Source organism: Trichoderma camerunense (genome assembly GCF_050948025.1).
Source record: "Trichoderma camerunense strain CBS 138272 chromosome Unknown V8C40scaffold_28, whole genome shotgun sequence".
NCBI lineage: Eukaryota > Fungi > Ascomycota > Sordariomycetes > Hypocreales > Hypocreaceae > Trichoderma > Trichoderma camerunense.
This window is the reverse complement of record NW_028145342.1, coordinates 229786-246894: the sequence shown is the minus strand read 5'-3', so window position 1 is coordinate 246894 and position 17109 is coordinate 229786. Positions and strand designations below refer to the sequence as shown.

At 46.6% G+C, this 17109-nt stretch overlaps 7 protein-coding genes across 7 annotated transcripts; 4 read left to right on the top strand and 3 right to left on the bottom strand.

Moving 5' to 3' along the window:
• Positions 1-388: 388 nt before the first annotated feature.
• Positions 389-1882, top strand: V8C40DRAFT_284095 (uncharacterized protein; the record flags this gene model as incomplete). Its single annotated transcript, XM_083222096.1, has 4 exons — positions 389-412; positions 464-787; positions 835-1522; positions 1569-1882. The coding sequence occupies 4 exons, from the start codon at positions 389-391 to the stop codon at positions 1880-1882; spliced, it is 1350 nt and encodes a 449-aa protein (XP_083067570.1).
• A 224-nt stretch (positions 1883-2106) lies between these two features.
• On the bottom strand, positions 2107-3078 carry V8C40DRAFT_278342 (ketopantoate reductase family protein; the record flags this gene model as incomplete). The annotated part of the gene is made up of 1 exon (XM_083221053.1): positions 2107-3078. One exon carries the CDS (start codon positions 3076-3078, stop codon positions 2107-2109), a length of 972 nt encoding a protein of 323 aa, XP_083067569.1.
• A 237-nt stretch (positions 3079-3315) lies between these two features.
• Positions 3316-4491, bottom strand: V8C40DRAFT_284093 (mandelate racemase/muconate lactonizing enzyme family protein; the record flags this gene model as incomplete). Its single annotated transcript, XM_083222095.1, has 1 exon — positions 3316-4491. The coding sequence occupies one exon, from the start codon at positions 4489-4491 to the stop codon at positions 3316-3318; it is 1176 nt and encodes a 391-aa protein (XP_083067568.1).
• A 2090-nt stretch (positions 4492-6581) lies between these two features.
• Positions 6582-9152, top strand: V8C40DRAFT_284091 (uncharacterized protein; the record flags this gene model as incomplete). Its single annotated transcript, XM_083222094.1, has 2 exons — positions 6582-8069; positions 8142-9152. 2 exons carry the CDS (start codon positions 6582-6584, stop codon positions 9003-9005), a joined length of 2352 nt encoding a protein of 783 aa, XP_083067567.1. The 3' UTR covers positions 9006-9152.
• Positions 9153-9274: 122 nt separating this feature from the next.
• On the top strand, positions 9275-11216 carry V8C40DRAFT_284087 (Alpha/Beta hydrolase protein; the record flags this gene model as incomplete). The annotated part of the gene is made up of 3 exons (XM_083222093.1): positions 9275-9468; positions 9523-11007; positions 11067-11216. The coding sequence occupies 3 exons, from the start codon at positions 9275-9277 to the stop codon at positions 11149-11151; spliced, it is 1764 nt and encodes a 587-aa protein (XP_083067566.1). The 3' UTR covers positions 11152-11216.
• A 638-nt stretch (positions 11217-11854) lies between these two features.
• Positions 11855-13665, top strand: V8C40DRAFT_284083 (FAD-dependent oxidoreductase; the record flags this gene model as incomplete). Its single annotated transcript, XM_083222092.1, has 7 exons — positions 11855-12077; positions 12153-12278; positions 12357-12632; positions 12696-12886; positions 12960-13207; positions 13282-13503; positions 13565-13665. The coding sequence occupies exons 1-7, from the start codon at positions 11901-11903 to the stop codon at positions 13663-13665; spliced, it is 1341 nt and encodes a 446-aa protein (XP_083067565.1). The 5' UTR covers positions 11855-11900.
• Positions 13666-13893: 228 nt separating this feature from the next.
• V8C40DRAFT_284081 (amidase signature enzyme) lies at positions 13894-15904 on the bottom strand (the record flags this gene model as incomplete). Its single annotated transcript, XM_083222091.1, has 11 exons — positions 13894-14069; positions 14118-14309; positions 14365-14484; positions 14530-14662; positions 14711-14939; positions 14998-15101; positions 15155-15251; positions 15305-15321; positions 15379-15423; positions 15480-15581; positions 15635-15904. The coding sequence occupies 11 exons, from the start codon at positions 15902-15904 to the stop codon at positions 13894-13896; spliced, it is 1485 nt and encodes a 494-aa protein (XP_083067564.1).
• Between the last annotated feature and the right edge of the window lie 1205 nt (positions 15905-17109).

The window sequence follows — 17109 nt, the reverse complement described above, 5'->3', positions numbered from 1 at the left end:
AAGATGGAGACACCTCGTTAACCATTCCCCATTACAACGACCACTTGTTACTTTTCATAAAGCTAGTTGCAATAAAGATAAATTGTATGCCCGCCCTTCCAGCTTTCGAAACCGAAAGGGCGGGCCCGGCTGTGTTGCGGGTTACTTCGGCAGTCGAGGGTGCAGAGGACGGTCGTTTGGTCGGTTCGGTAAGGTGGAGAGACCATCGGAAAGTATGCAAATCCATTAGAGGTAAACCAACGTTTGCTTCCAAGTCCAAATACCTCGGAATGAATTAATGTTATCAGTTTATCAGCTAAAAAGCCTTTTCTAGCCATCACAGTAGTATTATGAGACCTATCTCTGTTAGACAACGTCCTCGTCCTTTCAGATATTGGCCTAATTGGTCATGACTTCTCGTATAATTGAATCAGTCCTTAGCGGCGTCTCAGACCGTCGCGCCGCCGATTTTTGATACCGGCAGGGGCAATTCATATCTTTACACTCGTGGATCGTAAACCATTTAGAGGAGCTCCAAGATGCTATTTGTGAGACCAATGCCGCATCCGTCGATGAAGCGAAATTTCTTATTACAGTAACACTGAACCATCTGCGAGCACTATACGAAAGTCTTGATCTCAAAGAAGAGCTTACTCTGGAATATAATGTTAAGAAAGGCCACAATAGCCCAGAGAGAAGAATTCCACGGGAACTGGCGTATCTCATTCCAGAGAGATACACCGTACTCTCTAGTGTCATCAACGCAGTTTGTTCATGTTTGACTGCTGGGTGTTGCTGTCTTGTGGAGGTAGGTCTCCTACACCATTGTTTCTTGATATTGTACTCACAAAGTAGATACCCGACACTTTGACGGCAGAGACTACTATTTTGAAGAAATGTATCGTCGAAGCACTGGATGGGGCAACTGTTGGAGTGGTCAGCTCACGGCCAGGAAAAGAATTCCTCCAAAAGTGCTTCATAATAGATCAAACAGGACGTGCAGAGTTGGGAAGTGTTCCCGCTTTATGGTCCAGGCCTAATTTATGCGCGGTCGCTATTGTTGACCGTACGGCGGATGTCAATAAAGCAGCTGGGGAAATCTTCCACGCGAATACCTTCTTCTCGGGAAGAGGACCACACGCACCTGATTTGATCCTGGTTAACGAGTTTGTTGAGGACGAGCTGATAAATCAACTGCACATACTCTCGCTCCAAAGCAAATCGAAGACTTTAGGTGATAACTCCAAGGCCAATGGAAAACTAGATGCCAAGCCGAGAGCCGAGAAGCTGAGAACCAGGATGTTTATTAGCGAGAAAATGTCTGCAAACTTCAACATCAAGTCGCCAGTACACAAGGAAGCCTCGACTATTCCAGTCGTAGCTGTTACAAGTCTCGATTGCGCAATTGACTTTCTTCTTCATGCTTACCCAAAGGGAATTAGTGCTCTCTACCTTTTCGGGACACCTGCTCAAACCAAATATCTTGGGCAGTTCATTCCCGCGCGAGCCAACTTCATTAACTACATTCCCGCAACTCTCCTAGGTTAGTTTTCTTCTCCAAAGCCGGATGCGAGCTGATTGGAAAGCAGTTGGACCTACAGCTCCGGAAGGATATCCTTTACATCCAAAGTTACGATATCGCCGTGAGATGATGGAGATTCCTAGCCCGCAGTTCTTCCAGGACAAAGAGGGTTCAATCACGAGTATCACCTCTGATTGGAAGACTGGAGATTCAACGTATGAAGAGGCGATACAGCCACTCAAATCGGATGGTCAGCCTATTGCCGGCGAGATCAATTTCTTTTTGCAGGGATTCTTGGCCAGTTTTGTCGTCTATGTGGTGCCTTTGCTGACCGCTATTGTGGGCGGTGGTATCTATGCTGTAAAACTGACCCGATCCTGATGACGGAGTAGTCTTCCTATGATATATTATACTGTTACTACTGAAATATTTTCCTGTGGTATTCTATGTTCATATATATCACTGCGTGATCACCTTTTGTGAACCTTCTTCTTACAATTGCCGATAATTACACGTCCTCATCACTCAGCGAGCCAATAGTAACAAATCTGATCTCTTAGTCCTTCAGAAGTATTCTACAAAAGCCACAATCGTATGCCTCATTTCTAAGTAGCATCTTCGAGCGCCCAATCTAACCCAACAAGCAAGACATGTAGAGCCTCAAGTCTAGGAATAGATACCTTATGCTTGTGGCCCAACCTTACCACCTCACCAATAACAGTCTGCACCTCCATTCTACGACCCATGCTCATATCCATCATCATACTTGGCCTCACACCTGGAGAAGATCGCGACTCTGCCCGATTCATATGCATCTGCACGGTGTCAAGGCTGACATGTCCCTCATAACCCATTGCGGCTGCCACCTCGACAACTTCCACCATTGCGTCTCTTACGAAGCCTCGAGAGTAATCGCTTGTTTTCAGAAACTGTAGGTCTGTACAGCGTGTTAATGCGCATACAGGATTCCAAGCTGCATTCGCAACAAGTTTTTTCCAGCGCTCTGCCTGTACATCCTCGTGCGCGACGGCCGTTCCTCCGCCTTTTGTGACTACTTGGACAAACTTGTCTGCAGGCTCTCTAGCTGAGGCATCTGATTGAGAAGGATATGTCCCGACGTGAATTATTTCAATTTCTTGGTGAAAGACCACACCAGGTTCTGTCTCAACAGTAGGCATGTAAACGACTGCTGACACAATGACGTTTCCAGGGAAAGCCTTGTGATAGACCTCTTCTATGCCAATACCATTCTGCATGAGCACGAGTGCAGTCTTCTTGTCTTTCATGGCTGGAGAGATAGCCGATATTATCGCATCTGATGTATTGGGAAGTGACTTCGTGGCCACGATGACAAAGTCAAAGGATTGGTCATCGTTGATAGCTTCTGACACCAACCGGACGATAGATGTGCGGAAAGTCTCCTTCCCGAAAATGGTTGATTCCACGGTGAATCCTCTCTGCTTGACTTCTGCATAGTTTGATCGACATACACAAGTTACTTTGACGCCAGCACGGTGCAGAATCATGGCACACATGATGCCTATGCTGCCGGTTCCGAATATCAATACTCTTGTCATTTTTAGTAGTTGAGTTGAGCGTATTGGGGCAGAACGTTTCTTCAACGCATATAGCATACTATATTAATCTCTCACCGTCAATCCAAGCAGTCTCATCTTATCATTGCTAATACATATCAGTTTAGATAGATAAACTAACACCAAGAGTACCAATCATCCGAGAGTTTAAACGGTTTTGTCGCCCCTCATTCCCGAGCCTTCGGGAATGAATGTTTTACTAAAAGTGCACACTGATCTCTACTGATCCACTATAAATCCGTCCTCGTGCTTCCGCATGGTCAAAGGCTGTACAAGGGGAGGTCGAATATCACTCGCATTCGGCAACAAGTTGATGCCCAATCCAGGACCACTGGGGATCTCAACAAAGCCGTCCTTGACCTCTGGAACATAATCTACCACATTAGTCCCGAGGTGCTGGGCTGTGGACGAAAATATACCATCCTCAAAACCAGTCGAGTACTCTTGAATGGCAAAATTCGGAATACACGCGTCAAGCTGCAAACACGCCGCCAAGCCAATAGGTGATAACGGGTTATGAGGAACGACTTGCACGTTGTGCGCTTCGGCCATGGCAGCCACCTTTTTCGCACCAGTGATCCCCCCACATAACGCAACGTCGATACGCACGTACTCGACGGCTCGTTTAGATAATGCCGCCTGGAATTCATAGATAGTACAATACCGTTCCCCTGTTGCAATAGGTACCTCCATCTTTTCGGCCACACGAGCCATGGAGTCGATATTTTCTGGACGGACTGGATCTTCTATGAACATGGGGTGATCATCCTTAATCATATTGCCAAAAGTGATGGCTTCCGCGGGGGTCAGCCGGCGGTGTAGTTCAATGAGGAGATCAACCTTGTCTCCCACAACAGCACGCATGCGGTGCACATTCTCAGAAGCATCCTGCATCTTCTTGACGTGAGTCTTGAAATAAACCCTATCATGACCCTCGTCAAGGAAGGGATTGATATGTCCAAATGCCGTATATCCGAGATCCATCTTGCGCCTACATTCGGCGAGGACTCCTTCTATAGTCTTTTCGTAAATATGACCATAAACTCGTGCCTTCTGTCGACATGCACCACCCAGTAATTCGTATATAGGTACGCTGAGAGCCTTTCCTTTGATATCCCACAAGGCGATATCAATGGCAGAAATGGCAGCGTTGATGACCGTGCCCTGGAAATAGCTGAACGGATGCATTGTATTCCAGTGGTGCTCTATTATGAATGCAGGTTGACCAGTCAAGTACTCAGCAAAGCGGTTGACAGTGGTGACGGCGGCTTCGATATGTCCCCAAACGCCGCCCTCTCCATAGCCAATGATGCCATTATCAGTTGTGATGCGGACAAATAGGAATTGTCCAACATGAAGGGGTGTGACTTCTATGATGATGGGATTGAGGGTCATGGTGGAATGGTCAGCTACACGGAAGTTACAGTAACGAGGGTACAGCGTGGTAACCGTTGTGCTGATTCGTGTAATTTGGACTTGTGTATTCCGTACCGTCGTTGGAACCTTTTATGCTATCTTGTAAATACAATAGAGCTAATTACTTACTTTGTCTGTCTTCTTTTCGGTGTTCGGAAATGCAGGGTGTGTCCAGCCTCGTGAAGCCAGTTCGGGAATATGGAAGCAAGCTGCCGAGTTCAGTAAGCGAAACGGACGGGAACGAGTTGCAATGAGGGCGTTACTGAAGTTTGCTTTGGTCGAGGCGTCTTAGTCTGCAATGTACGATCTCTCGAGTGAGGTCGTAGGTTGCTCAAGTGTTCAGATATGGCGATAAATTTGAAGTAAGTGCTCATAATGGGTGAAATTTGAGCACGTTTATAATTTCTCTCTGTATTGTCTAGGGTAACTGGATTCAATCGTTGACTACTCAAAGTGAATGCCGCTGATGGCGGGATTCTATACTGGCTTGCTAACCAGATATCAACATAGACCTGCTCAACGTCTATAACATTTGCAGGAAGCCGAGGTGTATCGATTTATTTCTGCACCGGCGATAATAAATGTTGTACCTGCTTCTTGAATGAGAACATTTCGGGTTATTCGGTCATGGCCCCCCACTCCTGTCCCTCCCCGGAGGTGAAAGCAGCAGAACTAAAAGGCATAGCTGCTAAAATCCACTTTGGCTTGCACTAAACCATTCACTCAAAAATAATAATAAACCTCGAAAGATACTCAATTCTTATAAGTCACCCAGCTATTATTTAATAGTGAGTCTACCCGCAATTGAACTGCACTATCAGCAGATACTTCGCGTTTGATTTGCATGTTCTTTCGTAGCTCTCATCACAACGACCCGATTCTGTCAAGGTGTGGCGGTGGAGCAAATGTGTGATATGTGGTTCACTTTCCGAACCTCTCCACCTTCCCGAGTCAAGTCGGATGGCCACACTGCTCCATATGCATGAGTTGCCTAATACATACTGTGATATCAGGCATGGAATCCATACACATAAGTACATATTCTGTGTGATGGCAATTTTGAGTCTCCACAAAACCTGCTATAGTCATCTCAAGCACGCACGTCAGTTTCAAGAATTTCCAAAATGTCCGCCACTACAAGCACTACCGAACAATCGACATTGGCTGGGATCTCTCTTGCGGCTTCGCCTCCAAGTAATATCATCCCGGACAACAGCTTAGCCCGCACTGGTGTTCCATTAAGACCTCTTGTAAACGGAGACGACAACCTTCACAGGTCATCTAGCAACCCCTCGTGGTGGAGAGTGAATCATCGACGAGCACCGGATTTTCGAGCTGCTCGCTATCACTCAACATGGAGGGAGCTCACAGGATCCTTAAGAGAAGATGCTCTCGTGATTATGATGTTCAGTGGCTGCGAAATCCTGATGGTCAGTCAGATGGTGAACTCCCAAGTCATAGGCGTTTTGTTACTGAAACCTTTTTAGAGAGTATCGGCAATTGGACGTTGGTTTGGAATGGACTATGACTACTTTTTGTATAGAATTGCTGGAGAGTGGTGAGATGATGAATGCAGTTGGTATTATCTAGACGCAATGTGGTGTTGATCTAGATTCATTATTGGCATGCTTAGCAAATGCCAACTTAGTGGTCTGGTAGTTTTGGAAAAATCTAGTCAAACTTTAGTAACGGAACCTTGTTACGTTACCTGTCCTTTCCTTGCAACTTGGTAGAATACCGTACATCTGAGAGTAAATGCCAATTCCGTCATTAATCAACATCGACTGACTGGTGTAAATGAAAATTTTATGTAAGTTGTATCAACTCCATCTAGCGACGTCCAACTTTACACTGAACCTAGCCAGGCTGCCGTTCCACCAGCCGCCACTGCCGCACCCCATGGGAACGTGACCCCGCCTTCTCCGGACACCCGAGGCTCTTCCTGGAGATAGCGGTAGCGGACCTTCATTTATCACGACAGCTATGTAATCTCACCCTTCCATGATCGTTCTGCTAAGTTGGATTGTCTCAATAATCAGCGACGCTCTCTCCTGGAAACACGAGCCAGCATGCCAGATGCTACAGAGATTGGTATCTATCAATGCGGCTTCTGCAAAGCAGAGTACAAGCGGGCAGACCATCTTGTTCGCCATGTACGAAGCCACACAAAACAACGACCCTTTCTCTGTTTGGTGTGTGGCAAGGGCTTTAGTAGGCAAGATTTGCTGAAACGCCACGCCACAATTCATCATACACAAGTATTAGCAGGAGGAGAGCCCTCAAGGAGCGCTCGAAACGGCCCCCGTGTTCACCAGGCTTGTCGATCTTGCGCGGCCAAGAAGCTAAAATGCACCGATGAGAAGCCGTGCAAGCGATGTCGCGAGAGAGGCATGTCCTGCGAGGAGCAAAGTGAGGAGACATCTGGAACCCTCCCGTCTGGACAGCCTGCCTTGTCGGACCCAGTTACGCCGACGTCTGCCATGGAGTTTAACTTACAGACAGACATCCTGATACCCTCCGAGACTGGTGATACAACCATTACAGAAACTTTATTAGCATCTAATTCTCAGAAACTGGCAGACATCATTCAAGATGTCTTAGGGGTCCCCGATGTCGGCCACTTTAGGCAGGATGATTCGGCGTTTCCCCCCTTCGACAATACGGATTTCTCATTCCTCGATGTCCTGGATATGTCAGACAAAGTGCCGTCCAACATTTCTCCATCCAGCATCCCCAGCGCTCCCGAGTCTAATATTGGAGTCGGGTCAGAAGCTTTCCAAAAGTCTTCTGTTATCTCTGGTTGGGATCCTCATGGGGAAGTTGACATTAGGTCTCCCCACGAGGATTTGGTCTTGCCGAACAACAGTATCAGACCAGAAGACCTGTCGTCTCCAGGCACAGTATCAGGGTTAGAGACTACAATTATGTCCTTGGCCACAAGAGATCAAATAATGCACATGATTCTGCGGAGAGCACCCAAGAATCTTGCTTCCTGTATAATAGAGACATTTCCGACTCCTGAAATTCTGACGAGCATCATCCTATATGGGTTGACTCACATGAGAGAAACCATGGCGTCTTCTTTTATCCATGAACCATCATTTGACATCAACAATGAGAGGCTTGAGTTACTGGGGGCTTTGATTGCTTATGGGTCTGTCTGTTCTCCATCACCTGCACTACGCCATTTTGGGTACGCTGTCCAGGATATGTTGCCAAGAGTCATCAATGATCTAGTCGAGGAGGACGATACGGCAAGGCGTGACCTTGGTGTTGCTCAAGCATTTTACATCCAGCTCTATCTCGCCTACTGGAGTGCTATATGTCGAAAAATCGAAGTCGCAGAGACAAGCACACTTTTGGGGGCTACATCTCTTCGCAGAGGCCACCATTTTCGCAATGAAAGCTATGAAGCACCGGAAGCTTACCTGTGCATGTCAGAACTATCCTTAGATCAGAAGTGGGCATGTTGGATAGCAAAGGAGTCAATGAAACGGCTTGCATACTTTGCCATGACACTCGATGCCAGTATGACCCTGGCGAGAAAGATGCCTCCTGTCTTTTCGTATGCGGAAATGTCTATTCCACTGCCTGCTTCGATGGATCTCTGGGCAGCAACTACATGACAGGAATGGCGGAAACTTCTTTTACAGAGAGACAATTTGAGATTGACTCAACCTCCTCCACTGTCTAGAATATTACGACATCCGTATGCGGTAGGAGAACACTCCGATATGGTGGATACCCAGTTCACCACTCACATCTTTCTGTCTGGCTTCTGGGCCTTGGTCCTAGAATACCAACAGTTAAGTTCTCTTTCTAAAGACGCAGGGATGCACGATTTTGTGCTCAATTCTAGACACTCCGAGCTGGTATCGACATTGGAACAGTTTAAAGCCGAAGTCAAGGCGCGGTCAATATTGTGTCCGCAAATGGAGATCCTTCGGGAACTATTCTGCCTGCACCTGCATGTCTCATTTGATAAGGTTGCCAGTTATGCGGGCCGAGGCAGTGAGGAGGATACTCGATCAGCCGTGCCATATGTGCAGCGATGGTTCGACAATCCCAAGGCTCGAGATTCATTGTGGCACGCGGGGCAGGTTTTCAACGCTGCTAAGAAGCACGCCAAAAAGCATTTGGCTGACATGGGTGTCGTTGCTCTGTATCATGCCGCGGTGGTTCTTTGGGTATGGGCGCTGTTACGGAAGACCCAACAACCGCACGACGAGGTCGCTTTGCCTCAGGTGGCCATCAATGGAGATGATAATCTAGCTCTGTTTAAACTACACAATGGCTGGCGAGGCCAGCTAGTATTAACGGATCGGGCAGGCCAATTGATTCCTCTGACCGAGCCTGCCCTGGTGACGGATCTTGCCCGGGATATTATCCTCTCCAATTGGGGTAATGAGCCGGTGCCAATCACAACCCAAGAAGTCCTATGTATCATGGATCGATTTTCGGATATAACAAGAAAACGATTCAGCCATATCTAGGTTGCGTGTTGACATTAAACTAGATGATAGCTCAGTAAATGGTAGATGGCATCAAGTCTTAGGAACTAAGATGATACGCTCTACCGACTTCGTTCCCGAGAATCTCCACATCCCGAACAGCCCGATCATTAGGCGCCTACGGTAGAGGAGATATGTATTGAGCACCGCGTTCAAATATATTTGTTATTCCACGAATTTCTTTGTTTAGTCTTAGTGGTGAATGTTTCAACTCAGCTCAACGTGATTTAAAATTTTGTCAAATCATCACAATGCCCAACCGAATTCGTGACCTGTACAAGGTCGACTCCACCTCGTTTCCCTACCTATATGAAGAAAATGTCACCATTACGCTTAAGGGCTTACAAGGACTCGTCCGATGCAACATCTACCGGCCCAAGACTGAGATCAAGGTTCCTGTGTTAGTGACATACGGTCCATATGGAAAGGATATCCCTTACGAACAGTAAGATCATCCGACACTACTCAAACATAATTTAATACCTGACCTCCAGTTAAGCTTTAGCGCCAAATCATTCGCAGACATTAACTCTAAACACAAGTCTGCACATTCCTCATGGGAAACACCTGACCCGGCCTTCTGGACGGCCCATGGTTATGCAGTGCTACGAGCCGATGAAGTTGGCAGTGGTCAGTCTCCTGGTGTCCTAGATACCATGTCCAAGTCCACCACGGATGCCTTTGTGGATATCATTGAATGGGCGGCCGAGCAGACATGGAGTAGCGGAAAGGTAGGCCTGGTCGGCATCAGCTATTTTGGTGGAAGCCAATGGAGAGTCGCAGCTCGCCAACCAAAAGGTCTAGCAGCCATGATTCCATGTGACGGGATGGCCGATTACTACCGTGACCGTTGTCGACATGGTGGGATTCTCACCGGGTTTCTGAAATGGTGGTTTATCAACTCTGTGGCCAGTAACCAATATGGCCTCCCAGGAAAGTCAAAACGGAATTGGGGACCAGATACAATCGAGGGTGATTTAGACGCTAACGAATTGGCTGAGAATTTGCGCGACCAGGCGGTGGATAACAGTCAACATTTCTTCCGCGACGATCCCTATTACGCATCGCGTGATTATAATTTGGAAGATATAGTCACTCCGTTGCTCTCTCTTGGGAATTGGGGGAGTATCATGATTCATTTGCGTGGTAATTACGAAGGATTCAGGCTTGCGAGCTCAGAAAAGAAGTTTCTCCGTATGAATGTCGGACGACATGATGTCCCATTTTACGAAGATGAAACAGTACAAGTACAGCTCAGCTTCTTGGATGCTTTCCTCAAGGGACAAGATAAAGGTGGCTGGATAGATGGTACTAGGCCCCCTGTTGACTTGATTCTGCGCAGAGGTAACGTGGGAGTCAATAATCCGGAAGCTGAAAAGGCATTTCAACGAAGATTCGAGACTGAGTGGCCATTGGCTAGAACGCAGTATACAAAGTACTATCTGACACCAGATGGAAATCTCATCACGACTATTCCTAGTATACACTACAACAGATTGTCGTATCCAGCTCTTGGAAACGTGGAAGATCCTCAGTTTGTTCATTTTTCAAGCTATCCATTTTCTCAAGATACAGAGATCACGGGGTATATTACGGCCCACCTAAATATCTCTGTTACGCCTCTCCCGGGTGGCCCAGTTCCAACAGATATCGACCTCTTTTTGACACTACGGCACTTTGGTCCCAATGGCAAAGAGATCCATTACACTGGCATCACTGGCGAGCCGGTGCCATTGTGCAAAGGTTGGCAGCGGGTAAGTCTTCGCAAGGTTAATGACAAGCACCCAAGACACAGAGAATGGCTTCCATATAGAGACTATTTCTCGTCGGATGTTTTACCCGTCATTCCAGGCGAGGTGTATCCCGTGGATGTTGAGGTTTGGGCCACCACTGTGATGGTTGAGAAGGGTGAGTACCTTGTTTTTGAGGTCAGCAGTGGCGATACTCAGGGAGGATGTCTATTCAACCATGACTTGAATGAGAGGTAAGCTGGGACTGATCAACTGCCTATATGTTGATACAGCTGATGTCTAACAATTACAGGTCCTATGAGAGGTTTGCTGGAAAAAACCATATTCATTTTAGCTCTGAGCTTATAAACTCTATTACCCTGCCAGTTATTCCCTAAGGCTAAATAAGGGAATTAAAAATTTTTAAATCGAAGCATTTGAATCCAATAATAGTTATTGCGACAACATTTGGAAAGGGTGCCAATGGACGCAACAGATTAAACGATTTATTGATGCAAACAAGCTGTGCTAAGTGCTAGTCTTTTCAGCAGCGTATTATAGAATCCTGCCACAGTTATAGTATACATATTGCAACTTGGTCCTTTGTACATTACATGATGCTTAATATGTTCGGCTAGGTATTTTCGGTCGTCGCCGAGGTGTGCCCAACGAATGTTGTCCTTAAGCCTGGAGACTATAGAATGAGACGAGCGTGGTAAATGCTAGGCTTAGTAAACTTGTCTATTTTGGATATAGGTTTCGATATAACACCTATACTCTTTGTGCTTTGACTCTCCAAAATACTTCTCAAGAGGAGACCGTTTCGATGGTATGCCATTTACCCATCTACCTCTCTAGTCTCGGCCTTGAGGTTCTTGGTTCTCCATACTACCCGCAAACAGCCACCGGATAGGTTCTCCACCTTGCCGAATCATTACCACTATCCGCTGCTCGGACAGTGGGGGTTGCTTTGTTCCGGTGATCTCGAAGATGGGCGCGACAGTTATTCGGCTTTAGACTCTACGCCGAAACAGGGGCCTTATTGTCACATCATGTACCTGTTCGAACAAGAATAGGTTTAAAACAATAAATATATAGTAAGGCTAAACATGTGCTTGAAAGTCATCTTGCTAATCCGAACTATCCGATGATGGCAATGACTTTACAGAACAAGGATGCAGACGGTGACCGTTTCTGGTTACCACACCGCCAAGATCTTGCGCCAAAGAAGGGAGCCAAATCACTCAATGTTGGAATCATAGGCGCCGGCATCGCCGGTTTGACGGCTGCTATTGCGATGAGCCAAAGTGGTCATGACGTTGAAGTCAGTGAACGAGCAGCCGGACGCTATGAAATAACCCAAGTATTGCGTCATAATGCTAATGACAATTGCTTTTAGATTTTCGAACGGTCCGAATTTAAAAGTGAAATTGGTGCTGCCATATCTTGTCCACCAAATTCGTTTCGAATTCTTAAGTTCTATGGGATTGACGTCGCTTCAGCTAGAGGAGGTGAGTATAATAGTGTAAGTAGCATCTGTTAGTTGTGTATTAGGCAAGATGATTCGTCCCAAGCACTTTTCGAAGTCGTTAATCCCATACAGGCGGTATATTATGACTCCAAGGAACCGGGGACCAAAGATTACATGGACTTCTCGGGCTACCGATCAAAGTATCAAGCGCCTTGGGCATTTTTCCACAGGGTCGACTTGCACAATGAACTCAGGAGACTCGCAGTCCAGCCCCCGGATGGCGATCGTAAACCTGCAAAATTACGGCTCTCTTCCTCGGTCAAAGATGTGCACCTTGATGGTACAATAGTGTTCCAGGACGGCAGAACCATAAAGAAAGATCTGGTTGTTGCGGCAGACGGTATCCGCGTAGGTATCTCCAATTACATATCAACTATCATCTATCCAATACTAATTGTTTTCAATTCAAAGTCTGCCTTTTTATCGCAAGTGGTTGGACATGACGTTTACCCTGAGCACTACATGTCTATGATTCGATTCCTTATTCCCTCGCATGAGTTTCTGAGCTTGCCTGAAGCTCGCTGCCACTTTGAAAGCGGCATGACATCACTTAATATCGTCAAAGGTGGTGACAAGAGCATCGTGTTTTATCCTTGTAGGGAGTATGTCGCCGACAATTGCTCAGCATGAAGGTCGCTACATAGAGAATCCCTTGCGCTAACACTATAATTTTAGGGGAACACTTCTGAACGTTGGCGTTCTCACCCCACCGGAAGTGTGCAAGAGTGCTGACGGAGATGATCTGCCTCTAACCCAAGACCTAATCGACAATGCCACTAAGGATTTTCATAGCGTGTATAATGGGCTCTACAGGCTCAAGGATACATTTGGCCAGTGGAAGCTTTTCAGGAGAGCGCCACTGAGCACCCTAGCAAAGGGGAAAATCGTGCTAATTGGAGATGCTGCCCATCCTATGCCACCCTGTCAGTTTATCATCATCACTGAACATCGCTAACGGGTACAAATTAAAGACTAACTCTGTTCTTAAAAACAACAGTACGAGCACAAGGTGCAGCCGCTGCCATCGAGGATGCTGCGGCTCTGGGTGTACTCTTCTCCGACCTTAAATCCGCCAACGAAGTACATGATCGACTTGAAGCTTTCAACAAGCTTCGCGTTAGAAGAGTCGGCGGAACTCAAGTTTTGTCATCATTGCACGAATGGGATCCATTAAAACTTCCACAAGAGCACACAAAGTATTTTGATCGGAAAGTGCCATGTCAGTTTCCTCTATTCCAACCCAACCGATGCTCATAATAGTTCACTAATGCGCCAAGCAGATACGCATCAGGAAATTGACGAATGGTTCTATGACTATAACCTCATTACTGAGGCTCTGGAAATCTTACAAGAATGCCAAATATCTAAAGAGCCTAATTGATAAAAACAATGAAGACAGTTTAAGGCACCGCGAAGAACTGGCACCGACAACCTATCAGTCTGGGTTACAGGTCTTAGTACTAGATCATGGAAGAACAGGCTCAAGGAGTAACTGAATTATAAATCGTGGGACTTACCTATGGATTCTTTGTGCTAGCTGCATAGTGATAGGGTTATACATATAGCACCCCTCCACCTCAGAAGCCGTGCCTCTGATGGGATTTTGGGCTCATGCATGATCATTCTGAACACGGGATGGAATAGTACGTGGTGGAAAGTGGGCTTCGAAAGCACTCATGAACTGGAACATCAAGTCCTCCCTCCCAGTTTGCGCCATTATACCCAGTCCATATGGTCTCCCGTCTGCTTGGATGACTCCAGCGGGCATCGTCGCAATTGGGTACCCTATGAATCAGTTAGAAGAGCCTTACGGGTTGCCTCGCTGAACCCTACCTGATGCAGCTGATATGAACACCAGAAGGCTGTCCATTGGAAATGCGAGTATATTCAAATTCTTCTCTCGGAATAGTTTGTCTATCCCGTTTTCTTTTGAGACTGTCCTAATCCGCTCCTTGACAGCCTCATAAATCTCTCGCGTGGGAGGATCTTGGGTGGCCTTCAGCAGCTGGTTCTGGTCCGGGTGGTCTTCGGTTTGTAACTGCTCGTCAGTATAGTACAGAAAGATTACGATAGTACATACCCGCGGGCAGTTCTTTCTGTTCATGGTCCAGGTTAAATTTAATGACGTCTTCTATCGTATTTAAACCTGGAACTTTAGCTTCGCCTAGCCAGGCCTCGAGTGCTTTTTTGCCTTCGTATGCTTTTAACAGTTAGCATTCAGTCATGGCTGTATCAATGTACCTACATGTAATCACGTCGATTGGATTTCGCCCTTCATACCACATGTCCGTGGCGAGTGGTATTTCGACCGGATAGGTCACGGATGCTTCGATAGCATGCTTTTTGATACGTTCGATAGCGGTGAAGTAGATGTCGTTCTTTACAAAGCTAAGTTTGGATCATACTAACAGAATTGAATAACTCACCATTTGCTTCAGTGTACCCTCGTCTAACTGTACAATGTCGGGATGAAGAGACCATTTGGTAGGGTCAAGAAAGCCTATCCGGAGTGAATCGAAAGTTTTGGTCAGGTATTTCCGATAGCCCTCTTTTGGCAAAAGTATTCGTTTCTCCTCTGTCAAAGCGGCCTCACTCAGAAGGGCCAAGTCTGATGTCGATTTGGCAAAGCCACCGACAACATCTAGCTCCACGGAGCTTTTGAAAACTCCGTCCATATTCACAGTATTAAGCGCAGGCTTGAGGGCATACAAACCGGCTCTGGAACCCGGCATGTCCAATCGACTCAGTGCTCAAGGCTAATGGAGCATAGCCTGCTGAAACGCCCACCGCAGAGCCTGTCGAAGAACCACATGGGTCCTGACAGAGTATATAGTCAGCTTGGAGGGTCAAAAGAGGATGAGAGATCATACACTTTGCCCGAGGCCACGTTCGTCAGGTTTACGAGCAATATAAGCAGATTGTGTTTGTCCTCCAATTGCCGACCATCCGTTCGAATTGGCATCGGCCCTGTGTGTATGTCCTGTTAGACTTGAAAGAATAGCCGGGGCGTTGCAGCGCACTTGAAGTTGCAAAATTCCTAAATGTCTCACATTAGCCAAACGTCCCACTTACGCAATGATATTACTTTTCTTACGTTCAAATTCGTTTTGCCTAACACGATGACGCCCATTTCTTCCAGCTGGACATCGAGTCAGAGTTTCCAGCCTACTCCATGCGATACCTCCATTCACTGACCTTATCAACTATGCCCGCATTTTTGGGCATGATCGAATCCTTCAAGGCAAGACTACCCAATGTCGTGGCAAGTTCTAGCGAAGGTCTTGTTGCAATGGCATCCTATAGAAAGTTAATAATTTCAGACTGTAATATAACGCCTCAAAACGACAGACTTTGATGAGTATTGGTATACCGTGGAATGGGCTTCGAATAAGACCTGCCGCTCGCTCACGGTCAAGCTGCGCTGAGCGCTCCATTAAAATGCGGTCCGGAACGATTGAAATCATGGCATTTAGTTTTGTGCCCTGCTGATCATGTTTGCTGATTTGTGCAAGACATGCTTGGACCAACTCGACGCTGGTGAGAAGACCAGCCTCAAACCTTTTCTGCAATCCTGCAGAGTCCAGACTGAGCAGTTCAGTGGTTGATAATCTTGCAGTCATCTTGACCATAAAGTTGAGTAATAGTGAAAGAAACCACCACGAGGTAAACTTGATGCCAAGTGAGCTTTTCAAGGTGGCGGGGTCGTGGATTTTATGAAGTCCGTACATGTATGCAGTCAAGCACAGATGCACTGGCCATTATGGTACGAAAACTTCAAATTTCCCCGAGCCTGCCAAGTTTTCCGACACAATCTCTTTGTCTACAGCTAGTTAATCACCGGTCCTCGTCCTCCCAACGAACGTGTTTCGCCAAATTGTGTGCAAAGTTGGCCAATAAGATGAAACCACGTTGAACGCCGCATGCCTCTCAACGGCGAGAATGAGTTGCGGGCGGGTGCAGCAAAGGCTCGTGCACGATTCACAACATGCCCTGATGGTGCCCAAAGCATCTATGTAATGGAATGCTGCAGCTCTTTTCGAGGACGACCTTGAAACTTTTGCTATTTTATTCCCCCCTCCCAAACTAGCAATCATACGCCTAACGCCATGACCATGGCGATCTAATCGTCTTCCTTTTCTCTTCAGCACGATGAGAAGTGGTATAAAGAAAAGTCTTATAAACCCTTGTGCAATCCCCGAGAATTTTAGACAAGAGCAACTTGAATCTACAGCAAGCAAACGACTTTGTCGTGAGCGACGTTTGAGAGCTTGGCTCTACACCCACAATCGAGAAGAACAAGTTTACGCTGATTAAAACAGATCCTGTACTTTCAATATCTCAGGGGTTAGACGACAAGCAAAAAGTTGCAAACTTTGTGCTCTACGAGCGGCTACCACTGTCAATGAAGCACTTGGTGCACATGGAATCCAGTTTTTAATGCCACAGTATGCCAGCGACTTCTCTCGTAATTTCTTTGCGCAATCTACGCCAAGGATGGAAGACGACATCCTGAATCCCCTAATCACGCAGGAGGAAGCCCCGATCACCTACAGCTCACCTCAATCGATCACATTTGGTAAGAGATCATCCTGACCTGCATGGATTTAGCCTCTCAAACTTTACAGACGCAACTGAAGTTCATATGGGGAGCAAAATGTTCAAGTGAGCCCTCGTCAGAGTGCTGAGCTGAGCAAAATAAAATATTAATGGATCAAGTACGACGAGGGTGTGTTTTAGTCAAAGTATTGCGCTGCAGGCTTCTGATGCCGCGACTGTCGATATTCGTCATCTACCTTGTCGTGAGGCTGTGATGCAGGCGTTGCGA